Below are 26,550 nucleotides of genomic sequence, written 5' to 3' on the forward strand. Positions count from 1 at the left end.
AGGATTCACACTAGATTTTGGAACCGAGCTAGCATAGACAAGGATAAATTCTGACAAAGGGGGAGCTTTTTAAATGAAAAACTTCTAGCTGACCTGAGGACCTGTCCAGTGGTGATTCTTTCTTCTTTCCAGAGTCTGCAGTTGTAGAGCTTGAAGATGTGCTTGAGCATGACTTGTCGTCTTTCTTCTTTTTGTCCTTCTTGTAGCCAGAGAACACCGCCTTCCACAGGGACTTGTGTTTGGGTGGAGTCTCTTCTGTGCCAGAGAACCTTTCATTTTTGGCTTTCTTTTCTTTTTTGTTCTTGCGTGGAGAAAAAAGTGAGCTGCGCTTCTTGCTTTTGCCCCCTGTTGAACTTTCTGAAGATGTGACCGAACTGTCCACGTTCTTACTGGTCGGTGTGGTGAAGACACGGTCAGGTAGTATGTCTGTCTGCTTTTTGGACTCCAAAGCCTTCACTGCAGAGTCCTTGGTTGTGTTTGATTGCTTTTTGCTTTTCACTGTTGTCTCAGGAACATTCCAGGCTACTTTTGCCACAGCACCCTTGGCAGCATCTGATTCTTTCATCTTAGTAAGCTGCTTGGCCATGGCGTCCTTCAGAGCTTGGCTCTTCACAGACTTTTCTCGTGCCCGCATTCGCTCTTCTGCAATCTCTTTGGCTTCTGGAGAAAAATCTTGGGAAACCTTTGCTGTCCGGGAAACTCCATCAGTTATGTTAGGCTTGCCGTTTTCCATTGCCAGCGCCAAGTGCAAAGGCGGTTTCTCCCGGTTGACCTTGCTGGTTGGCGGGGTGTAAAACTTTTCCAGACCACTGTCTGGAGTGCGGTCATCATACGTGTCTTCAACGTCATCAGCAAATGGTATCTCATCTACACACTCAACAAAAGACTTTCTCACCTCTTCACGGCGTGGTTTATTCGGTTCCTTTACCCTCATAACAACAGGTGGGTTAGTTCTAGGGTCTGGAACTGGAGCCGTGACTGGTTTTGGTGGAGAGAGACTAACTGGAGTCTTCGGTTTAGTGGGTGGAGTCTCAGGTTTAGGTTCCTCTGTGGCTCCAAGGAGATTGTCCCAGGACACCTGAGGCCTTCTGTTTTGGAGCAAAGCTGTCTCCTCCTCAGGTGGAGGAGGTGGGGGACTGGAAGGAGGGGTTAGCATGGTAGAATCAGAATTGTTGTAGCTGTCACTAGCTGCTGTCTGACTGGTAGTCACACTTCCATTAAGACCCAACCCAGAACTGTTGCTCAAGTCTTTCTTCTCAGAACCATTACTCTTAGGTTCCAACGGAGATATAACCTGACCCTCCAAGGTAATGTTAATCCTGCGTATTATAGAACGGCCTGTGAAAGTAGGCTTCTGTTCTTCAGAAAAGTCCTCTGGGGTGTAAGACTTTGGAGATGATGATTCAGACGTTGGAGTTCTCACAATGCTCTTCTCCACTGTCGTTCTGCTTCGATCCAGTGGAGTGAGTCCTAAACTCTTTCTGATCTCTGCACTCTTTAACCAGAACTCCTCAATGAGGTCCGTTTTCCTGACGGGGGTTTCCTCAGGCACTGAATCTTTCCAGGGTTCATTGGTTCTCTTCTCAGAAGCAGGTTTAGCCAAAGGAGTGGAAGTGACTGCTGGGACGGGCTGAGTCCTGACAGGGGAGCTTGTGGAGAGGGCTGAGGGTGGCTCGTGGCAGGGTTGTGATTGAGTACATATTGGAGATAAAGGATTAATTGTTGGAGAACAGGCACAAGGCTCGGGCTGGAAAGGAGATTTGGTATTCGCAGTCTCTGGTTGTGAAACAGGTTGGGAACAGATGGGCGATGGCACAACAATTTGAGTAACAGGAGAATGGGGACTTTCAACATCAAGGGGAACATTTGATTTGACATTATCAGGTAGATAGGGCTCAGGGAAAAAACGGGCACCTGGAGATTTAACTAGAATTACAGGAGAGACTTCTTTCCTCTGTAGAAAGAGAAAAGGAATGGTAGAATTTTATAGTATGCAGAGGCTTTTATAATTTCAAATACCAAGCAAAAAAGTGAGGTCTGACTCAGACATTTTGATCCCACAACCCCATATTACCTCTTCAATGGGTAAAGCAGGTTTTTGGATTGGAGACAGCACAACGTCCACAATCAATTCCCTTGGATTTGCAGATGTTTTCTCTGTGAGGAAAGTAAAATTAGTCCAAATATTGATGGACATCAAAAATCCCTTGTGTTTAAGTTGTTAATAATCAATGCCTGTGTAATTATGAAGCAAGACATTGATGTAATGTGTTCAGAGACAAGTGCATGACCATTTGCAATCACCAGTCTCAAACAGAAATGGAAAAGGCATGAATTTATATGATTATGATGAGGTTATGATTACCAGTGTTAGAAACATGTTCCTGGCTCTCTGCTTTGCCATTATCCACTGGAAGCGTTACAATTTCATCTATACAATGTGAACGAGCTTCAGCCTCTGCATCAAAGGGAATGTCCTCTATTGCATTAAACAAATTAAAACAGTGTGAAAGCCAGTTTAAAATACATGGAATTACATATTTTAAAAGTAACCACGTTGTCGGTATTAATTTCTGTAGACAATGTATTATTAAAAAAGCAGCAGGTTGTGTCAACTCTATTTAGCCTTCTTAAATCCAAAGTAATTACAAAAAGGGAAAGCTTTTTGTAAACAATCCTTTCAAGGACAACTAAAAGTAACTAACTTATTGTATATTTGTCAGCACGGAACAATCTTCAAATGTCAAGTCTGTTAACCTAATAATATTTAGGAAAGGAGTTTTCCATTAATTAAATTCTAACGGTTAACTCCATAACCTTTCTGAAGGCATAATGATATCACAGCAAGTAAATAGAAAAATGGACTTGACAAACCTTGATCTATTTCAGTGCCTGGCTCAAAGTCAGGACTGCTTGCTTCTGCTTCTGGGTCATCATCCTCTTCACAGGGCTCTGGGATCACAGGAGAAGAAAAATAAGCTGAATATGTTGGTTAAAACTCTAAATAAAAGGTAAAATCTGTTAAACTATACTCATGACTATTAGAAGACCTTCCATGTGCAGAAGGTGTAAGCAACACTAAACAGCTAAATAATGAATAACGTGTGAAAAAGAAAAAGAAAAAAAAAGAAGCACAGAATGTATCAATCATGTAGCTAATAAACAATGGTCTTGAGGGAACATTAAAAGTAAACATACAATGAGTGCACATGACAAAATGTAGAAATAAACAAATGGTATTAGTATTTAAACGCATGCATGTATCCATTTGCAATACAGTCAAATGGATTGGGCTCAAAATTACCAGCTGTTGAGGAGGAGTGAGTAAAGAGTTGTGAATGAAATGCAATGACACCAAACTGAACATTACAAACATAAAGAGGGAGACTTAGCTGAGACACCCCCAACCACAGACCACCACTTTAATTCATTTAAAGATATAATGCAGACAAAAGTTCTGAACTTGAGTAGAGATTTTTTGCAAGCCTCAGAATAGTATGCAACCTTTCCAGTCTATTTCCTTCTTGTACATCTGTGACATGCTCAAGGCTGTTTTATCTCCTGTGTGTCCGCTCTGTGAACCACAGAAAAACTCTGAAATGTTTTTAGTTATATTTGGTTTTGACCTCTCTGTGGCCTTGCGCTGTACAGATGACGTGCCTTGCAATTATGTCACAACAAGCACTTAGGAACAAACGCATCCTGGAACAAAAACTTGTGTGTATGACTATTTAACAGTTTTGTACTCTTTTACTTTTAAGTACATTTTATAATTTGTATTTCAGAAGAATGCTTAAGGAAACATGTCAAATGCATGCATTAGTCAGTGTGTTTGGATTAAGCTGAAGGGTAAGAGCTACAGTATCACACCAAACACCGTCTCGCCACTCCAGCATGCAGTAGTGTCAGCTTGTATTTGCATGTGATGTTTTAACATGCAATCAATGTTCAACAATGATTGCAGTGGTGTTAAGTGTTTAATAGTATTGCCATGCACTGGTGTGTGTATGTATTAGCACTAATATAAGTTGCTGGACTTGTTTTCTTCTCTACCTCCAGACATCGAGTCCAACCAGGCTCTGACAGCCTCATGACGCATGGATTTATGGGAGGGGGCTACAAGTAAACCAATGGAAAATGAGAATGGGAAAAAGTACATGAAATGCACAGACACAAAAAAACATAAAAACACATACATTCAATAATAAATCAAAGAAATTATCAGAAAAAGGGGCATATATTTTGTTAGCAATGCCACAATATCCACAATTTTGATAAAGTGAGACATAAGGGAAAAAAAAAAATCTCTCAACCCGTAAAAGGTCAACATAATGTCACAGCAATGACATAGTGTGATATATTAAAAAGCATTAAAGCAAGATAAAAGATTGTAGAAAGTACAATAAGCAAGCTAAATCCTCTTGTGGATGACACCAGAGAAAATATCACATTGAAAAGTGATCACACATGCAAATCACACATACAACAATCTCATTTACACCTGGCAACATTCATCTCGAGTGATCCAGCCAAAAGTGAACGGCAATAAATACTAGTAGGGATTTACTACTACTAAAATTTAGATTTGTCTTTTTAAAGATGATCTTTAAGTGCTACAACAGATTAAGGCTATCTAAATGTAAAAAAAAAAGAGGAAAGAGCATGCATATTAAACATACAATATCGACCAATAACAAACTTGAAAAAGTTCCTGAAATCCAATTACACACACACACACACACACACACAAAAACAAAAAACATATGAGATGTGTAAACTGCACGGCCCAGGTATGACTCCTCCACATGGGGTTACCTGTGGAGGAGGTGGGCTGTGTGAGCTGGGTGTTGTTCAGCGAGGGCTGAGAGCCTAAGGGTGACATCGAGCGGCCCTCAACCAGCCCCTCAGCATATTTGGATGTCCAGTGGTTGTCTATCTGGATGTCCAAAGGGTCTACTGGATGTATGGCTTGCTGGATTTGCAGGTTCCTAGCTGCATGGTGGCATTACGGGTAGCCATTAAGGTGACACAATCATTTTGTAGGATTAATTGGCGAGTCCATTAGCAGATCAGGAACAGAAAATCCAATTTGTTCGAAAAGTAAAAAGGTCCAGGCCACAAAAAAAGTCCCCACGGGCAGCAACGTGAGCAGAGAGTGAGATTCAGCAGCCATAAACAGTCAGACAGACGCATTGAAGAAGACAAAAAGAAAGGAGAACATTATGGTTTAGAATAGACTGTAAAGTGGCAAGTTAGAACATACCAAAAGTAGCATGCATTAGAAAAGGCTCCTTCATATGAGACAGCAATTTTTAAAAGGCAACAATCAGCTCTCCAGGTGCTTTCACACTTAAGCTTTTGGTGCAAACTTGAGTACACTTAATGTAAGTGTTCATTTAATTTAGCTGGCGTGAAACTGCAATCTGTGTCCAAGTCAGCTTGAAACTGTAGTCTGGGTTATGGTTTATGTATGGATCACAGCCAGGACGAACAATTTGTTCCTTAAAGTAAGCCTATATTGCATTTATCATTCCATCTCATCGTAGATATTCAATTCATTCTTGCATGCATTATATTCAATACATTTACATCAGACGCTAATGCTGTTTCCTGTGTGCTAAATTAGTTTACCCAAGAATGAAAATTCTGTCATCATTTACTCACCCTCATTTCATTCCAAACCTGTGTGACTTGTATGGCTTTATTCCATGAAACAAAAGAAAAATTTGAAATGTCTGTTTTGTCCATATAACGCAAGTCAATGGTAACCAAAATGGTTTTGTTACAAATATTCTTCAAAATATCTTTATGTCCATAGAAGTCTGTCATACACAGTGACATTTTTGGGTGAATTATCCCTTTAAGGTTGGGTAAAAAAACAAAATCATTAATAAAACATATACGCTGGCATATTCTCTTCCTGTTAACTCAGATAGAATGATAAACAGATGCCGCTAGTATTCACATAGATACTCTGTGTTAATGACATAAGCTCAGTTTCAGGCCAAACAGTCAAAGCAAGTGTGAAAACACCCTGAAAAATCTCATTCAAAGCACCACGGTGGTGTGAATGCACGCCATCTCAACCCCAAACAACATTACAGAAAAAGAAAGCAATTAACAATTATTTTAATGGTAAAAGCTTCACAGATGTATTAAATTAAAACCCATCTAGACCTACAAAAAAAAAAAAAAAAAAAAAAAAAAAAAAAGAGGAGGAGGAAAGCAGGAGAAAAACACAGGCAAATAATGTTAGTACAATAATTCTTTAGTTACTGGTGAAGTTATGAGGTATTGGCGTTTGCTAAAGCCAAACGCATCCACAGGCATCACTACCTTTAAATATACCCGTATCCTCTTCATTTGTGAGATTCTCCAACCAAAGACTTGCCTGAAGCTCCCTGTCCCAGGGGAAATACTCTCCCGCTGTCATCCCATACAATTACCCCAGCACAAGCACATCCACACAGAGATGGAAAAGACAGAGCAGAGGATCAAGAGACAAGTGACAGGCAAAAGATGGGGAAAAAAATTATATTGTCACAGAACAGGATGATGCACAGAACAAGGAACCTTCGATAACATTCAAAAACTGAAGTACTGAGGACTTCATCAGTAGTATCAGCTACAGTGTGGACTTGATTTAGGCGATTTATTTATTTATTTTATATTGCGTTAAAGCAATGAACTGACAAAATATGGCAAATCTTTGGAATGATGTAATATGAAAGTACAATACAAACACTATAACAAACACTGTCTAAAAAATATTTTACCATGGTATTGTACAGTCTTTGATTGTGACTGGTTGAGAGGTGCTCCATAATTCGATAATTTAAACAATTCAAAGGTCCATCGCCAACTACTCCTTAGCTATTTGTTAGCTTTCACCATGTAAAACAGTCTGACTCTTATTAAAAAGTTGGTCAAAGGAAGTTATAAAAGGTTCTTTTTATAAAAGAGGAATACAAGACACAGTTTGAAAAGGAAAACTAGTTAATTTGCCAGAGATGCCGCAAACATCTGAAAAAGGTTGAAAAGGCTAGTAACACTGGCACATTAGTATAAACAAGTTAAGAAGAGCTGAATGATTCAGCGTCTCACTGATGAGATATCAGCGTACAAGGAGCTGAAGCTCTGGGGTTAGAGCTATCTCTTCGGAAACCTTTTGTCTTATACTTTTCATTCGAAAGACTCATACTCAGAGAAAATCTAGTTTTAGACGTTCTGTGTGAATATGAGACAGCAGACAACACTGGTGAACATATATCTATTCAGGGGGGCTAGACGCCACATACATAAAGATGATATGAAGTGGACAGAGGAAATGAGACTGCAGAGCAAACATTACAGTCTTTCTATTCCTTTAAAATGATATTCTAAAAAGAAAAAGAAAATAAGCTACTTCAAGTTTTCCATCTAAAATCAAATGAACCGCCATCAAGCAGGACATTCTGTCCAGGACATCCATTATTCACTGTGTAGACACACTTTTAGTGCCCTCACAAGTACAATGAATCTAACAGCACTGACACGATGCTTACCATCACTCGATTCCTCTTCTTCCTCCTCCTCGTCTTCATCTTCCTCCTCCTCTTCGTCCTCATTCACCTCTCCGTCATGAAGGCCATCATCGTCTTCTGCTGCCCCAGGGTCGCGTCCTCCCTTTAGTTTAGCGTGGAGCTCCACTGCCTCCTTCCAAGGAACCCCACCCAGACCAGACGGACCGGCCGCTTCTGGTTCTTCATCCTCTTCCTCCATATCAGACTCTGAGCTGCTGTAGGGATGGAGAAGTGGGTAAAAACCACCAAATGACCCCTGGTTGCTCTTTTTACTCACAAAATAACATGTTACCTAGACTACAGTTCAAAAGTTTTGAGGCTGGTAAGATTTGTAAAAAAGTCTCTTGTCTCTTAAGCTAACCAAACCATTTGATTAAAAATACAGCAGAAATTTAATATTGTGATTACACTTTACTCCAGTTTCAGTGTGCCATACATTCCTTCAGAAATCATTCTAATGTTGATTTGGTGCTTAAGAAACATTCTTATCATCAAAACTGACAACAGTTGTGCTGCTTAATAATTTTGTAGGTACTGTAAAGCAAATTTTAATAAGTTCTGAAATGAAAAGAAAGCTAGATTAGATTAAAAATATATATGTTTTGTAAAAAAGGAAAAAAATTTATAGTCACATTTGATCAATTTAATGCATCCTTGCTAAATAAAATGATCATGGCATTAAAAAAAAAACCTTATTAAAAAAGTTTGAAATAACAGGATCACTAAAGATAATTCTAGAACAGAATGGCATAAGATTGAACAATAAGACCGTGCATTTAGGACACTTTATATTTAAAAGATATACATTTGATTCCAAGCGAGAACACTGGTTTAAAAAAAAAAAGAAACCTCCAGTAGTATACGAAGCCCCCGTCTTTGTTCTTCAAGTCACATTTCTTGAACAAATTACCATATGCCAAATTTAAATAAACGTTCATTTTAGCTTCTGCATTAAAAATATATTCCAAGTTTTTTCTATCATGTGAAACAGGAATTAAAGAGCATGGAAAATTTTAATTAAAAACTGCAAACACTTGTCACATTTTAATTATAGCAGAATTATATTAGTAAAGTACCAAGGAATACTAATGATCAAGCGCCGTTTTCATTAGATAAAGTAATGGCTGAAAATGACTGACAATTAGTGGTGTTCACATGATAGAAACACGCTAGAACAGCACAACCAACATGATATAAAGATGAGAGGGATACCTGGATCCCTCCTCAATGTCGGTGGCTTTGTCCAGCACACTGCTGAGGTTGTGCTCGGCCAGCGTCTCCTCGGGCACCTCCTGCAGCTCCTCCTCTCTCATCATAGAGAGACGGTAGTTCTCCAGCTCAATCCTCTCAGGAGTCCCTTTAAGACGTTTGGCCATGCTGGGCTCTGTAACCCCATTCACCTCTGTCACTGCGATGGACAGAAAACAGGAGAAGAGAGAACATTTCACTAATGTAAATAGTTAATATGCAATGATTATGGAGAGGCGCTGGGCTGGTGTGTAGAGGCACCATGGTAGTAATTAGCATAACATTTGCATAATCATAATTATAACTAATACATTCTTGATTTAGTTAAAGCTAAACTCGTAAGGCTTCAATCCAGAGATGTATACAGATTTTAAGTTTATTTGGTCTACTGTCCACCCAGCCTACCTTCTTTTAGGGTTGTTTTACTGCACAAGGATTCATTTCCACTCCAAAAATAAGACAAACACAGTTAAAGTGATAACCTTTTAACTTTATTTGCACAAGCAATATTTGGCCTTCATGATTCAACATATATTCTAGATTTAACTAGATTTAAATATCATGTCAGTAACATATTTAAATATGTCCTTATAAATACAAGTTATGGTTACCTTGCCTTTTTCCCTTCCTATTAAAGCATCTCAGATAAGCAAAGTAAATTTGGTTTTAACATTAATGAACTCTTTTAACATTAATGAACAGGTGGACATGTTTATGACTAATACGTCTCTCCAGTGAAGCAAATCCCAAAACCCAAATCAAACCAGTGAGAACATTTAATAATAAAAAAAATACAAATTACAAAAAACACTGTGTTGGTGGAAGTGGTTAGAGAGATGAAGCATGCAATCCATATAAAAATAATCGATTGGAAAAAACCCGTCACCTATAACTGAATTATGACCGATGTATTCCGAACGAATAACGAATGTGCCTCATATAGTGATTATGTAGTGACAGACCCCAAGAATAAAATAGTGCATCATGTTCATTTGATGCACATCTATGATTCCAGATGAATCTGATCTCATCACCCGAATGCTAGAGGAAGAGTAAAAATAAATAATATTCTTATTGACACATTCTACTTTCATATTTTTCATTTTTCAGCCATATTTTCCCCCCAAAAAAGATTTGCATGAGGAAACTGAATTCTGTTTTAAAGCCAACTATTTGTAGTCTTAGTCTACTATAAACCATAAATATAAAACTTTCAGTACTGCGATGAAAAAACATAAATAAACAGGTTAGATGATATATTAATAATAAATGCAACGTTTTACATTTGCTTAGGCATAACAGTAATACAAATTATATATATATATATCTATTATTTATATATTTGCATTAAATAAAAGCTAAGAAAATGTCAAAATGCAAAACATCTCAACAGTTCTAAAAAAAATAAGCTTTAATTACTTTATGCAAAACATCATTTCTATATTTATTTATTTTTTTGCTATTTTTTAGGTGAAATATAATTGAAAAATTAAAAGATTCAAACTTCTAAAATTTCTTTGATAAATATATTATTTTAGCTAAAACTTTTTAATAAAATCACTATAACCATTCACACTTTATATATTTTATCCTAAGTAGCACAAACTCACCGGAAGTTTTGTATTGTAAATCATTCTCAGTGATACACACGGGCAGTGGTGTTAGTACTATGCAGAGGAGAATTAAGAGGTGAACAAACACTGGGACAGAAATGCAAGGGCTGATGGGAGTGAAGACCAATCACAGGCACAGATGCAGGCACTAGCTCAGCAACAAGCTGCTCTGATAGGAGAGGGGTAAAGGTAAAGCTTACAGAGTCCACCAATCACAAGCACTGATATGAGCACTACGTTACAAAAGGGGCACATGTCCGAAATGAGTTCAATCACAAACTTAAAAAGCACCAAAATCACAGATCTATACAGCGGAAGGACAGAAAGGAGAGTAACCAAAACAGACAATAACACTATAATGCATGCAGGCAAAAAAGGTTAGTTATTCTTACACTAATGTGTTATTGATTAATAGAAGTCACTTCACAGATTTTAAAGCTCTAAATTATGCATGTAATTAATTAACAGTAGTTAACACAACTGATATGCTTTTTTTGCCCAGATGATTTACTCAATCAAAAAAAGAGATTTAATTAGGCTGCACCAGTCTGAATATTATACATTTTATATACAGCCAAGTAGATTACACATGAGTTAATCATTTGTGACATCATCAGGGATACACAAAACAAGCACAATATCACTCGAAATCACAGCACGTGCGGGCAGGGAGTGCCCTGATAAGCTCATAGGCTGGAAGGGGGTCATGCTAGAGAATATTGAGCAGGATGTTGAGAGTAAAGCAGGAGAGCAGATAAACGCAGTAGGCGAGGACGAAAGGAGAACCTAAGGGATTGTGCGCCACCTGGTGGCGGGTCCAAGACATCGCTCGTCGCAACGAGCGCAGCGTGCCCCCTACTCCTCGAGAGAGGCTCTGGACGGGGCCTAAAAAGGAAAGGCGGGTACCTGAGGGCTGGCATTCCACAGGGGCCTGAGAAGTTCTGGCTTGGCCTGGGGCGTCCACTGTGTTGGGGGTTACCGCCAACACCTGGGGCTCCTATGTTCACAACAAAAAAAACATCTGAATATATTAGCTTTTTTTTGTTATTACATTATAATAAAAAAAAAACAATGTACAGTGTCAAAAAAACAACTATGATTAAAAAACAAAACATTGATCTCTCCCTAAACACAGATGCTGAAGAAGTCAGTACCTTGGGGTTTACATGAGGAGCAGCAGCAGGCGCAGGCCGTTTTCTCTGTGCCAGACCAGAAAGTCGGTAGCAGTAATGTGGTTTACAGTAAAACTTCCCTACAAGAGCCAAAACACACACAAATGAACTCCATTAGCATCCGTTTCAGGACATATATTGGAGAAAAACTCAAATGAAGTGATTTATCAAATGCAAAATGCAACAAATGTGGTTGCTTTCCGCCTAACATGCATATCTGTAACTACACCACGTGGGAGTGTACAGAATGGCTCATAGATAATAAAGAAGCGTTGATGATGTAGAGAAACGGTCCCTCTGTCTCATACAACAACATCCCACTGTGTTGGTCACAAAGTACATCGCATGACAGCAAACTGTGAGCAAGCAGGAAATGAAAGAAATGGCATACATTAATCAAAACAGCTCTATAGAGTTAGTTCACCCCCAAACAAAAAAAAATTCTGTCATTAATTACTCACCCTCAAGTCGTTCCAAACACACAAGACCTTCAAGAACTTGAAAACTGAAGTTGCGCCACTGATGCCACATGGTCAGTTTTTACTTATGTCCTTACTATGTTTCTGGGTCTGGGAATATTTCAGTTGTGTTGCTTTCTATGCAGGGTCAGAGAACTCTTAGATTCCATCAAAAATACCTTAATTTGTGTGATGAACAAAGGTCTTACAGGTTTGGTATGAAATGAGGGTGAGTAATTAATGACAGAATTTTCATTTTTGGGTGGACTAATCCTTTCAGTCAATCAACAATACAAAATTAAATGTAGAAAAAATAGCCTATAAGTAGCTACAGTATGAATAACATGATCAGGAGGGATTTTAATTCTGCTTTGATTTCATACCATCCTCAACATCGAAGGCGTAGGAGGACAGCCGGAGGGTGGTGCCGCAGTAGTCACACTTGAAGCAGCTGCGATGGAAAAACTTTCCCTCTGCGCTGAGACGCTCCATCACATAGACGCGCTTCCGACAGAAGAAACACACATCGCTGCCTCCAATATTCTGAGGGAACTCCTTTCGCAAGGAACCCTGCAGAGAGAAAGACAGAAACAAGACATGCTAGTTCAGGTCTTTTTGTAAGTGAGAGCAAGGACCTAAGTGCTTAAAAATCTGCCAAAAGGGAGACAGCATGCACCAAAATAATGTATGATCTACTGTGCTTCGAGGAACTGAAGACCCAATTCTTGTGTAAAGTTAGGTGCATGACAGAGTCAATAGTTTTTAAAAGACCCTCAAAGTACCCTTAAAACTAATCAAATCTGTAAATCAACAACTGGACGTTCTTATTTCCCAATATTGACACTACATCCTTTAAAATAAATATAAAAATAACTTTCAAATTCTTTAAATTATGTAAATTTAGAAATGATAAAAAATGAAATATTTTAGAAGAAAGAAAAATACTAAACTACTATAGTAGTTTACAGATGAAAAAAAAATTTCACAGTTTCATCTGCAGCTCAGCATCAATACAGTGAACTTTTGTTACATCCATTTTTTTGGAACAAAAACTGTTGCAGTATAAGAATACATGGATTTTAATGCTGAAACAGAACAACTTTTTAGCCTTATACTGAATCTCATAGGTGTTATTCCTGTTCGGTTGTTGTTGCTGCAGTGTCTTGGTTCAGTTACCAGTGCACTGAATCATGGTTCATGCACTGTGGTCACAGAGAGTTGGTGATTCTCAGTAGTGCTGGGCGGTATACCAGTTCATACTGAAAACCGGGGTATATTTTCGTTACGATATTAATTTTTTATATACCGCCATACCGATGTATTTAATTACTCAACGATCGAAACGAACGTTATGCTGCGCCGCGGCCGCACAACACTGTTTCAGACAGACCCTTAACAATGTTGCACTTCTAAGCAGCGAATGCGAGGCGTGGTGAGGGTACACACAGGAGTGCTCTGGTGTTACGTTATAATGCCTGTTTCACACATACTCCGTCTGCTGTGCGTATTTTTTTTACACACCCATGTTAACGGATTCCAGCGTTCACACTGCACGAGGTTGCGGTCCGTCAGTGCGTTCAAGGAGCGGTGCGTCTGCAGCAGTGCAGCGATTGTTAAAGTACTGAGTCTATTTTCGCTGTGCTGCAGGCGCTGAATTAAAGTGAAAGCGCATTGTTCGCGGGAAAAATGAACATGGATTGACACGGAAATGCAGTCATTTCACAATAAATATACTATACTAAATAAAGCTGTTTCACATGCAACACATGGGTTTTTGGCTAGGTTTAAAACAAGAAAAAGTGCACTTTTAGATAAACAAGGAAAACATATACACTTTCATGGAGGCAGAAAAACAAAGTTCATTAAGACCCGTTTGATTGCTTGTGATAAAGATTTAAATGCAAAAGGCACGAGACTGATTCTGTCTCTGGTGTTTTAATTTTAAATATTTTAACAAGAAAAGTAGGCTAATTATTGTGTTTAAATGTTTTGCCGCTTGCTTGAGCAGCTAATTATACAAACCTAAAAGTAAAATGCATGAATTATGCGTTGTTTATATTTATTGAGTTTAAACTAATGTCTATAACTATGAAAGATTGTTACTGTTCTGTGATATATATATATATATATATATATATATATATATATATATATTTTTTTTTTTTTTTTTTTTACATGATATGAAATCAAAACAATGAACAAATGTGTTTGTGGACTAAACAGCCGCGGATCAGTAGCGGACTGCAAACGCGTCCTATGTGAAAGCACAATGAGTCCATGCTGCGGACTGCAAGTATGCAAGTACACTGCAGGCGGAGTATGTGTGAAACAGGCGTTACCGGGAAGATGGATGCTGCTGAACTAGTAGAGCATGACACAGAAGAACTTGTGCCAAAAAGAGGAACCATTTTATGCAAGTGCTGTCGGACTAAAAGCACGTCTTGGAATATCAACCAGCAGAAAATGCATTGAACACCTGATTATGCATGAAAAAAAAAAAGTCATAAACCGGGAAACCGGCATAATTTAGAAAAAAACAGTGATATAAATTTTTGTTCAAACCGCCCAGCACTACTCCTCAGTTGTACAAGTTAGCCATGTAGTAAAGCAAAAATGAGCTATGCAGTCTCATTCATGAATGCCAATACAACACCACCCATACTTCTTACCAAATCCCTTTTCTCAAGCAAGGGCCTGGGGTCGTCCTTAGCTTGAAGCTGATTGGCTATTTGCTCAGCCAGTGAGCTCACACCCCCTGTGTACATCTTTACATAGCGCTACAGATAGTGAACAGAACAAAAAGGTTTTTAAAAGCATAAATGGTTAAAAGCTGAGCGAGATGCTGTAGCAATTTTCACGACTATGAAAAATTTAAAATAAAAAGTTAAATTCAGATGTTCTTGCATGGTTATTTGTGTAGATGACAGAAGGCACAAAGTGTAATTCAGCTCAAAGCAATTTAAAGTGCTAAAACAAGATAAGGCAGTCAAGTTGTGAGAAACAAGTAGGGATGGGTATCGTTAAGGTTTTAATGGAATTACTACTCTTACCGATGCTGCTTAACGGTCCGGTACTTATTATTATTCTTATCGGTAGTTTGTGTTGTGTTACTTTGTGTTGTGTTAGGCAGTCGAAAACTTTGCATTTCTCTGTATGCACATAATGCACTTTTGAAAGATGCTTTGACAGATTGCTTGTGTTTCCGCCCTTACATGAAAAATTTTGTTGCACTTATGACAACCAGCGTTGTCTGCAGCAACACTAGTGAAGTATAACCACACTTTGGAACGTTTTCGGAGGAGTTTTCATACTGTAAGGGGCCGTTCACATATCGCGCCTAAAAACGCGTGGGAAACACTAGGCACGCCGCTTTGATTTTTTTTCCCTAAAGCCTTCGGGCAGTTGCGCTCCTGAGGAGTCTGCCATTGCTAAGCAACCATGACCTGCTCTCTCCATGAAGACGCGGAAATTTCAGCAATGGATAAATGGATTTGCAGCACTAAAAACTGCTTGCAGTAGCACTGCTACTAAATTAATTTAAAAATCAACATACAGCTATCAGCTGTTCCTTCATCTTGGCTGAGCTTTCAACGTTGTTACGGAAACGGTGAGGAAGTTACATGACCTGTGGTGCGCTTGCGGCATTCTGAAAAGTTGAGATGTTTTAACTCGATGTGGTGCGGACGCGCCTGGAAAAAAAACGAGCTCGTCGCACCGCGTGCGCGTCGCGACCGCGTTGCTTCCATTATGAGCGCACATACCGCGCACCTACATTTGAAATAACGAACTTGAGCAAGCAAAAGACACGATATGTGAACGGCCCCTTATGCGCGTGTGTGCGCCGCGCTCGTTCTTGTGTGTGTGTGTGTGTGTGTGAGACTGACAGACAGCCTCCGCGGCGCGCATGAGAGATCTCGCAGATTTCACAGACAAACGTCTTAATATCGCAAATTAGAAATGTTTGGTAAGATAAAATGTGCACAATAACATTAAGCAATCTCTTCGCCATCGTCACTCTTTATTATAAAGCGGGAGTTTTCATACTGTTATGTCTGTGCGTGCACCGCGCTCATTGTGTTGTGTGTGTGTGTGAGACAGAGACAGCCTCTACGGCGCGCATGAGAGATCTCGCAGATCTCACAGACAATCGTCTAAATATGATCGCACATTAGAAATGTTTGGTGAGATAAAATGTGCACAATAACATTAAGCAAAAATACATAGTACATTAATTGTTTCCCCTCCAGTCCCAAAAGCAGAACCGATACCGTCAGATCTTACTGATACTACGGTCTTTCATAATTTAGCCCCGGGGCCATTTTAATACCGGGTTTCGGTACCCATCCCTAGAAACAAGTAACAAGGAAAACTATTAGGTTGAACGCTCACTTAAATTAACTTTGACCTCATAACATGCTTAAAGCAATTCAAAACCAAGCAGTCACGTTGTACCAAAAAAAACCTGTTAATTAAAACAAAAGCCTTCAACATAAAATTAAACTGTTAAACATATGTGAAGATGCAAACTTATTTATCAGCATCTCCTAAAATACTCTTCCTGGACTTTTAACAATCTTGCTTGAAGCAGGTTAAATTCAAATTCAATTCAATATTTCAATCTTGTATGAACATGCAGATCAGTTTCAAAAAAAGTTTTTATGCAGTTCATGAATATAGGTCAGATCCAGCAAACTGCGGTGTTATAATGTTTGGCAACATACAGTCAATTTTTGTTGCATTTCAATATTGTCAGCCAGACCCACACGAAAGACACCTCAGACATGTACAGAATGGCAGCTCTCCTTAACAGAGTGTGTCTGAAAGTGTTAGAAACACACTCATGCAAACACACGACTCCAGAACACAGCAGTCACTAGATGCATCATTGCTACCTGTCGGAAAGAGCTGGGAGAGTGCAGAGGGCTAACAGAGCTCACATCACACGCTCTGTACCACTGCTCTGTGAAGAAGTGTGAAGCCTTTTTCTTAGACTTTGAAAGAGGTAGAGACAGAAAGAGAGATGAGGGATGTAAAGGCAAGATGACAGAAACAGCAGGTAGGTAGACAGAAAAAGAAAACTAGAAGTCTATAATCTTAAAAGTTAAATAAATGTTTACCTTCACTAACAGCACCCACAAATAATAAGTGCTTACAATAACAGTATTTACAAGTCTATGGGGCAAGTGTAGAATTTACACACTTCAACTTTGATAATAATAATAATTACCGTTTCTTGAGCAGTAAATAAGCATATGATTTCTAAAGGATCATGTGGCCCTGAAGACTGGAGTAACAATGCTGAAAACTCAGCTTTGCCATAACAGGAATAAATTACTGTCAAAATAACTATTAATTAAAACAATAAGCAACAAGAGGGCGTGTTACAGTGATTTGAACACACTTAAGGACTGTTTTACCTGTGAACACAACATGAAAAGGAGCTTTAAGCTAGAATATTTATTGCTTTTTTTTTTCTGAGATCTATGTTGTGATGAGGCCAAAAGACCACTTAACTGCTAAAATCCATCAACGGTTTAAGGCTGTGCATAAAAAAAAAAGTGCATTTTCAAGGACACCCGGTGCTGAGAGTTCACCTTTGGCTTTGCTGGTTTGTCTTTAAACTGAGAGGCTAACCTCTCGGTTCTCTCCTGAATGCTGGGGATGTGTAAAGGCACGTGATCATCAGAACGCAAAATCTCCCTCTGCTGTGAGAGAGATGCAGTCTTAAGTCATAACATAAGTCAAGAAATAACACCGTTTTCTACAACACTGTGAATAAAATCCATTAGGAAAGACCTTTTTAGTTGTGTAGATTTATGTATAAAGCATTCACACCATCATAGGTTAGAGGAACTGTGTGTTTTAGGTATCTCTCCATGCTCGGGCAGGGCTACCTGATGCTGGGGGTCAGAAGGGTAGAGGGGTTGCTCTGGACTGAGGCCGTGAGTCAAAAGCCACTGCTCGATAAAGAACTGTGACGGCTTTTTCATAACCTTCACAAAGAAAGATGCGAGGGAATAAAAATATAACTAATGCATTCAATATGTTTGAAAAAAGGCATAAATGTTCAAGATAACTCAAAGCCACAACTTGGTGTCATTATTGTCTTTAAACTAGTTGTGCTCTGGACCAAAAATTTTATTTCTGTAATTTACTCCACCACCAACTGTTTGGTTACCAAAATATCTTATTTAAAAAAGAAACTCAAAGTGGTTTGGATCAAGTGGTGTGAAGAAATGATGACAAATTTAATTTTTGGGTGTACTACCCATTTAAGACCATGCTGCTTCTTTTTTTTCGCACGAATTGTTCTACCTGTGGCTTGTCCTTCCTGTCAGGCTTGCCTTTAAACCTAGCGACTAGAGTGTCCATTCGCTCTTGAATGCTAGGGATATGCATGGGCTCTGGCTTGTCCACATTAGGCAGGTTATCTTCCTATAAACAGAAAGGCTGATGAAACTCTTTTTGGGTTTGAAATCTTATCGGTGTATAGTTTTATAAAGTGCTGCAACAGTGACTTCAAACCCCAGACGACCAATACTTCATGGGTTCCCTTGAAATTATCCTTTGGGTTTTTAATTACGTAGTTTTCCTATTCAAGAGTGAAATATAGCCTGTCTGTGTTAAACATAACGTACACTTGGACATTTTGTTGTGCAATGTAAACTGTACACACTCACACTCCTTAATTATGTTACAAACAAACAGTTATATTCATTTTTAACACAAAAAAATGTGTATGTGTAATATATGTTGTAGAGTAAAAGGTCCAAGTATCATCAATTTATATTTACCACAGACCTTCTTTTAATCCTACACTGAAAAACCCATTGATAAATATACTGAAAAAGTTTATTCCGCAAATTTAGTGAAGTGAAGTTCTCCAAACCCACATGCATGCACGTTCGTGCAGATGTAATGGAAGTTACAAATCTTCAAAAGATTTTTTTGGCAAAGTTTTGAGGAAAGCCCCATGCAGATGTCATGGTTACCCTGTAAGAGATTGAAGGGTCCTCATTCTCTTCATCACCATCACCACCATTACATTTGTTTATCTCTGACTGGTTAACATTATGCTGCAAAGAACAGACATAAATCAGTTCCACCCTATTATTAGCTAGAAGATCTCAGACTAAACGAACAATCAAAACTAAGAGGGTAACACAAAAATGCAACGAAAGCATGGTGGTCCATTCCAGTATTTTCATTAAACTGAAGCCAACCAAAATGCAATTTCAACTTTATCAAACTCCATAAGACACAATGACAACTTTTTGGTTTTCAGAACTGCACGAAAAATTCCATTTCAGGTTTGGGTAAATTGGTCATGTGTAAAGATGTGCAACTACATACTTTCAAAACGGACAAGCCTGACTGAATGATAAATGTTTTATTTTATATAAATACTCAATATAATGTTTAACCACAGCTTAAAATATTAAAACGAGGAAAACATGGTTATATAATGGTTATATAAACTAAATGTAATTAAGTTGCAATAAATGACCAAAAAAAAAAAAATTACACTTTATAATGCTTTAAAAAAGAAATTACAAAATAAATGCAGTTGAAATTGCTTTTGAACTTTTCATCTAAAGATTCTGAAAAATGTAACAAAAATATTTGATAAATCAGCACCAAATCAGCATATTTGCTTTATTTTATTTTAGAGTCTGATGTGAGCCAGAATCAAGCCTGGAGCGTGAAGTTATTTAAAAATAAAAAATGATGGATGAATATATGAAGTCATATTATAATAACAATAGTGTCAAAATAGTTTTACTTTTCCTTAAATGAACTTAAAGTGTATTTGAAGTTTATCAATATTTGTTTTCCTGTGTGCTCTTTGTATAATTGCTTACAGAGATCAAACTGTTGAAGTACATTATGAACAATTTTTAATATGGCAGGAGGATTGCTCAATACATTGATCAAGACAAACCATTCTGCACCATAAAAACCTCATTTCAAGAGACTGCAACAGCAGACATTGTTAAAACCAGCCTCTGCGAGAGATGCTGAGGTTAGTACAGGAAGACAGGAGAGTGTCACCTGTGCGTGTGGAAGAAACGATGAAGAGAATGAGGAAGATGAGGGTGAGGAAGAAGAAAGGAGAATGGTTTTCTTAGGGCAGCTCCTCAAGACCTCAGTCCCGCTGCTGGCCTTCAGAGAGACGAGAGAGGAGAAACCTGTTCACATAAATACAACACCTCACACACTCCTCGTATTAAAAAACCTGATAATACCATCCAAACATCCAATCACCTACTACACACAAACACAGCTGTAGTGATGAGAGACAGGAACGTTGTGTTAGAGAACAAACAGTGACCAAATAGAAGCAGAAAAACACAGCTGATAATCAAACCCAGTGACTTTAGTGACACTTAACAAACACACAGACCTCCCATGCACATGGAATGTCTAACAAAGCTAGCAAAACCACATCTGAACTTCTACAATCTGAGAACGAGGAATATCAAAGCACCAGAACAATAAGCAAAGCGATTCGGCTCATTCGTCTCAATCAAACTGGAAATGCAAACAAAGAGCACCAAAGCACAGTGTGGAAAGATATGCCTCTAGGTCTCCGATGCATGAACACGTCTAGACAAACAGGAAACTAACAACAGATGACAAGTACACAGGGGACTATATAATCATCTCATGTGACTACAGCAACTACAGTAACTTCTCGTTTACTACACAAGGACGGACACAGGACACTGTATGATAAATGTAAAAGCAATGTGTCTTTTCTACAGCTGTGTACCTGCTCCTGTTTGATGGGGAGAGTTTGACACTTCAGTCTTTCTTTATAGCGGAAACTCATCTGCTCTTGTAACTGTGTGCGCCTCTGAACACAAGCATAAAAGATGAATTTAAGGCATCATGTTTTTCCCCTCACACATAGTTCTCGCATTAAAACAAATGGAGACAAACTTGCCTCACCAACTGATCTTAATAAACCCAATTATAGACTTTAGAGACTTTAGAAGTTTGGGGTCAGTATTGCATTGTACAGTATTTATGTAATGACCTGTAATTAGCAAGCATGCATTTAATTGATAAAGGAGACATTAAAGACATTTATAATGTAATATAAGATAATTTTTCGAATTATGTTGTTTTGATAATAATAGTAATGATAACACTGATAATAACAAAAAAGTTTCTGTAGCAGCAAATCGGCAACATTAAAATGATTTCTGAATGATCACAAAGACTGGAGTAATGGCTGCTGAAAAATCAGCTTTATTAAAACAGAAAACAGCCATTTTAAAGTGAAATAATATTCCACAATATCACGGTTTTTACTGTACTTTTGATTAAATAAATTCAGCCTTGGTGAGCATTAGAGAACTTTCAAAAAAAACTTTTGAAAAGTAAAATTTAGCGTGACACGAATGAAAACAAAACTATACAAGGAAAAAAGTATTTTCTGTTCAATTTCTTGCAGTACTGAGGGAAGATTATATTTTGATACTGAATGACAGATACTCAGGTATACATCAAAATTAATTTCTGTCAAAATCGTTCAGAAAACTATCTTTGGGTACCAATTTAGTATGGCAACACAAGAATTGTTTCTAGCACAACTCATCTTTTTGACATCAATTTCATCTTTTTGAGATCTTTTGACCTCAATTTTGTTCATGTCAAATATAAGATCTATAAGGCTACTTCAACTCAAACAGACAAGAAACTAACTTTTGAAACCGCATTAAGTCTAAACAAAGAAACATGTACATGTGAGACATATTACAAGTTTAGTTAAGACCCAACTCATTTAGTCACAAAGACAATAACAAATATGGACGAGTATAATCTATGACCATGGGATTGTACTACACTCTTTACCTTCCTCCATGCAGGGACTGGAGCCAGCCGCACTGACTCTTTCAGAGAGGGAGCGGCCGGAGAGGGGGTCAGTATGAGCCCCAGATTGGGCATGGAGTCCCCCTGCAACCAGCGAAGTGACCAATGAAAAGAGAGGAAGTGCCAAATCCATTACCATCCATTGGAATGAGAAAGAGAATGGAAAAGAACTGAGAATTTAGGATAGGCATGCAGAGAGAAACTGAAAGTGAATGACTGAACTGACTGCAGGAGAAAAAAAAAGAAAGAAAAAAAAAAAAAAACCTGCAATGTGCATTGCATGAATAAATAACTATTAAAAACATGTGACCAGGTACTGAGTTTGAAACTAATTCATGCAGGAAGTAGAAGGAAACCGATGAATGAGCAGACATCCAAATGAGTCAGACCACAGACACCTGAGAAAAACACGACCGTTTAAAAGCTTGGGCTCGGTAAGATTTCAGATGTTTTCAAAGTTTTGTTTATGCTCACCAAAGCTGCTTTTAAGCAGTAAGATAAATATGGTTACTTTTTAATAAATGAAAAAATTAATAAATTGTATTTAATGGGATGGCAACACAAAACCAGTCTTAAATCACTGAGGTATATTTTTAGCAATAGCCAAAAAAACAGTACATCACAAAATTACAGATTTTTCTTTTATGCCAAAAATCATTAGGATATTAAGTAAAAATCATGTTCTATGAAGAAATTTTGTTAATTTCCTACCGAAAATGCATCAAAACTTATTTTTGAATTAGTAATATGCATTACTAAGAATTCATTTGGACAAATTTAAAGGCAATTTCTTCAATATTTAGATTTTTTTTGCACCCTCAGATTCCAAATTTTCAAATAGTTCTATCTCGGCCAAATATTGTCAGATAAACCATACATCAATGGAAAGCATATTTAATCAGCTTTCAGATGATGTTTTAATCACTTTAAAAAAATTACATTTAAGACATTGGTCACATTTGAATAGAAAGTTAAAAAGAAGAGCATTTTTTAGACAACATTATACTGTCTATTTTTATTAATTTATTGCATTCTTTTTTGAATAAATGCATTCATTTTTTAAAAAACATTCTTACTGACCCCAAGCTTTTGAACGGTAGTATATAGATAACCCTTTATCTCGCATGGCTCCAGTAGATAACAGTGTCAAACACATCAGCCTCACATTGCTGCAGAGCACAAAGGGTTTAGCTTCCTATAAAAAGCTCCCAAATCCTCACCCAAGCCAGTCATTCCTGCTGCCTACTCCATTAGAATGGATCACAGCATGAATCCGAGTCAATTTTCCTCCATAAACCTGATCATCTCAAACAATCCCACCATGGTGTGCACTTCAAGCATCAAGTAACAGCAGTTTATGACAAGATTCATCTCGCTTGGTTTAACAAACCTGGGCTTTATAACCACATATGCTATTATGCTTCCCACATAAATAAATAGCATTGCAAAAAAAAAAAAAAAAAAAAATGAACGCTGATTCACAACATGATATTCTAACACTGCCCACCAAAAATCAGTTGTCATTTATGTAGTATTTTGCCTATTTCCTGGTAAGTAAAGGTTCATTTTTAACTTTCTAAGAAGTTTCTACAGATTGAAGGGATAATATACAGTCTAGTGTTATTGTTAAATAAAACTGATCAATTAAAAAATGAAAGTAAAATAGAAAAACGAATAAAATTGACAACACAAACTAAAATAAAAACTGAAAATATAAAAATAAAGCCAACTCAAAATATGAATATCACTGGTACAGTCAGCCAGACATTCCTGCAGAATAACAAACATTTTTGCAAATTTTGCTCCAACAAAGCAGTGTTGCTGGAAATGATGCTTTATTGCACTTGTTATTTTAAGAATTCACAAATGAAAGTCCATATTCATTTTAGGCAGCTACTGTGCAAAAACACAAATTCTGACCCACCTGTCGTTTGAGACCGGAGGACTGCGTCGGGGCGTTCTCCTCAAACTTCGCCAGCAGCTGTGTGGCCATCGACTTCACTTTGTTGCTGTTCGCTGCTGCAGCAGAGTCAATTTTACGTTCTGCCGGAGCAGTCGCTAAAGACGGCCTGTCGTCTCTGTTAACCCTCTGCGACCCTTCCTGTGATGGTGGAGAACAGGAATGAAAGGATTTAGACAAGTACATACAGTTAGGTCCATATATATTCGGACACAGGCAATGTTTATTATTTTAGCTGCTTATCAAAACATTTTCAAGTTAAATATATATATTAATATGAATATGGGCTTAAAGTGTACACTCTGAGCTTTAATTTGAGGGTATTTAACTCAAAATGGAAGGAAAGGTTAAGGAATACCTCCCCCTTTTTTCAAGGGACCATAAGTAATTGGACAACTGACTCATAAGCTGTTTCATGGACAGACGTGGGCTATTCTTTAATTATTTCTTTATCAATTAAGCAGGTAAAAGTTCTGGAGTTGATTTTAAAAGTGTGCTATTTGCTTTTGTAAATTGTTGCTCTGTACCCACATCATGTCGTCAAAGGATCTCTCCATACAAATGAAATAGACGATTGTTAGGCTTCAAAAACCAAACAAATCCATCATCAGAGAGCGATAGCAGGGACATTCAGAATGTTCAAATCAACAGTCTGGTATATTCTGAGAAGAAAAAAAAGAATGCACTGGTGAGCTCAGCAATATAAAAAGGCTTGAACGTCCATGGAGGACATGGTTAAAAAAAAAAAACTACTACAACATCCAGCCAAGTGAAGGACACTCTCCAGGAGGTAGACGTGTCACTGTCAAAGTCTACAATCAAGAAAAGACTTCACCAGAGCTAATACAGGGGGTACACCACAAGATCCAAAACATACAACATCATCTGTGAAACATGGCGGAGGCAGTGTGATGGCACTGGGTTACTGGGGTTTAGTGATGATGTAACCGAGGACAGAAGCAGCTGGATTGGAGCGATTTGATTGGAGACCAACAGCCAATCACAATTGGCCTTTAATTTTCCGATTGGTTGATTCAGTGGCACACTTGTAACGCTGTTGTAAGTTGAGCAAGCGTGTGTCAAGAGTTGAGCGAGCACAGAATTAAGAGGTTGAGAGAGAGAGAGAGAGAGGGACTTGACAGGAGCGCAGAGAATATGTTTGTGAGAGAGCACCTGAGTAAACTGCGTGAGAGGGGTTATTACTGCACGTTAATATGAATAATAGCAAACAAGCAAATACATTTGAGAACGGAATCGTTTTTTCTTTGCTCAAGCGAATTTTTTTTTGCGATTGTTAATTTCTGTTCAAAATATAATGTAATGTGCTTGCAAAATATAGTTCTCTGTGCTCAAAACGTACAATTACTCGCTCAGGATTGTGGCACAAAAATAACGGCATATGCTTCATAGTACAAAAAGATGATGAACCTAAACATACAGCAAAAGCAATCGAGGACTTTTTGAAGTTAATTAAAAAAAGTGGAATATTCTGCAATGGCCAAGTCAATATCCTGATCTCAAGCCGATTGAGCATGCATTTCACTCTCTGAAGACAAAACTGAAGGCAGAAAGACCAAAAAACAAACAACAACCAAAGTCAGCTGCAGTAAACTCACAGAGGAGGAAACCCAGTCTCTGGTGATGTCCATGAGTTCCAGACTTTTTAAAAATGAACATCTTATTTATGATTGTATTTCTTTGTCCAATTACATTTGAGCCCCTGAAAATGGGGAGGGGGGGGTGGACTGTATATAAAAATGGTAGTCATTCCTAAATATATTATTGTTCAATCCCTTGAATTGAAGCTTAAAGTCTGCTCTTCAAATTCATCTTGATGGATTTATTTTTAAATTCTGTTCTGGCGGTATACAAAGGCGAAATTGCGAAAATGGTGTCAGTGTCCAAATATATATGGACCTAACTGTACACAGTGTTGAACATCCATTGATCCAGCAAGAAATGGCCTTACATCCTCTGATTGTCCAGTCTGGCTGGTCTTTCGTCTTTTCCCCAGTCCATCCAGTTCCTTTTCTTTTTTATCCTACACAGGGTTTGAGAGGAAAAGTTGAGATAACAAGAATCACTCTTTTTGCAGTATCAGAAAGAAACTTGACTACCTTGGGGTTTCGTTTGCGCGAGATAGCGATGCTTTGACCCAGTTTACTGAAGAACGAGATGGGTGATTTAGTGCTGGCAATCAACGCAGCCTTCTCCTCAGGGCTCATATTGTGGTTTTCTGAAAACACAAAAATATGAATAATAATAATTACTGAAATCGATGAATGAACTGCATGCTAAAAAAAATAAATAAATAACCATTAACACTCCTAATTCCTAACAAGTTTCTCTAGATGCATTATTGTAGATCTACAACTCACCACCAGGTGGCACAGTGTCCTTGAACATCTCGTAGAACTGGCTGAGGTACATCACCATGGAGAGCTTGTCAGGCTCCACCACAACAGACATCTCCTTCCCAGTCATGATGGGAGAAATCCCAAACTCTTTTTCTGCCACGTCAAAACCCAACTGGTTGTTCTTCTCCATGTCTTTCTCATCCAATGAGTCAAAGTCACTGCAGTTACAAGACGTCACAACATGAGACGTCTCCATATCCCATAACCATGTTATTTAGCAAGTTAGAAAAGATTCAAAGCA

At 38.0% G+C, this 26,550-nt stretch overlaps 1 protein-coding gene across 2 annotated transcripts in view; it reads right to left on the reverse strand.

Annotated features, from left to right (window-relative positions):
• Positions 1–26,550, reverse strand: part of mical3a (microtubule associated monooxygenase, calponin and LIM domain containing 3a) — an 84,294-nt gene that overhangs the window by 16,323 nt on the left and 41,421 nt on the right. Inside the window, exons 14-38 of one of the 2 annotated variants that reach the window (XM_059506771.1) lie at positions 26,271–26,467; positions 26,010–26,128; positions 25,862–25,933; positions 23,857–24,033; positions 21,915–22,016; positions 20,827–20,910; positions 20,106–20,216; positions 19,046–19,129; positions 18,369–18,488; positions 17,948–18,046; positions 17,648–17,758; positions 16,946–17,044; positions 14,723–14,830; positions 12,437–12,623; positions 11,578–11,675; positions 11,330–11,420; positions 8,775–8,970; positions 7,545–7,777; positions 6,337–6,426; positions 4,816–4,992; positions 4,054–4,116; positions 2,875–2,952; positions 2,366–2,479; positions 2,075–2,157; positions 94–1,954 (exon numbers count right to left, since the gene is read on the reverse strand). In XM_059506771.1, coding sequence (XP_059362754.1) covers positions 94–1,954; positions 2,075–2,157; positions 2,366–2,479; positions 2,875–2,952; positions 4,054–4,116; positions 4,816–4,992; positions 6,337–6,426; positions 7,545–7,777; positions 8,775–8,970; positions 11,330–11,420; positions 11,578–11,675; positions 12,437–12,623; positions 14,723–14,830; positions 16,946–17,044; positions 17,648–17,758; positions 17,948–18,046; positions 18,369–18,488; positions 19,046–19,129; positions 20,106–20,216; positions 20,827–20,910; positions 21,915–22,016; positions 23,857–24,033; positions 25,862–25,933; positions 26,010–26,128; positions 26,271–26,467 — 4,754 coding nt within the window. The remainder of the gene's footprint in view (positions 1–93; positions 1,955–2,074; positions 2,158–2,365; positions 2,480–2,874; positions 2,953–4,053; positions 4,117–4,815; positions 4,993–6,336; positions 6,427–7,544; positions 7,778–8,774; positions 8,971–11,329; positions 11,421–11,577; positions 11,676–12,436; positions 12,624–14,722; positions 14,831–16,945; positions 17,045–17,647; positions 17,759–17,947; positions 18,047–18,368; positions 18,489–19,045; positions 19,130–20,105; positions 20,217–20,826; positions 20,911–21,914; positions 22,017–23,856; positions 24,034–25,861; positions 25,934–26,009; positions 26,129–26,270; positions 26,468–26,550) is intronic. The other variant, XM_059506772.1, reaches the window with a different exon arrangement.

The sequence above is a fragment of the Carassius carassius genome, chromosome 23 (assembly GCF_963082965.1).
Source record: "Carassius carassius chromosome 23, fCarCar2.1, whole genome shotgun sequence".
Lineage (NCBI taxonomy): Eukaryota > Metazoa > Chordata > Actinopteri > Cypriniformes > Cyprinidae > Carassius > Carassius carassius.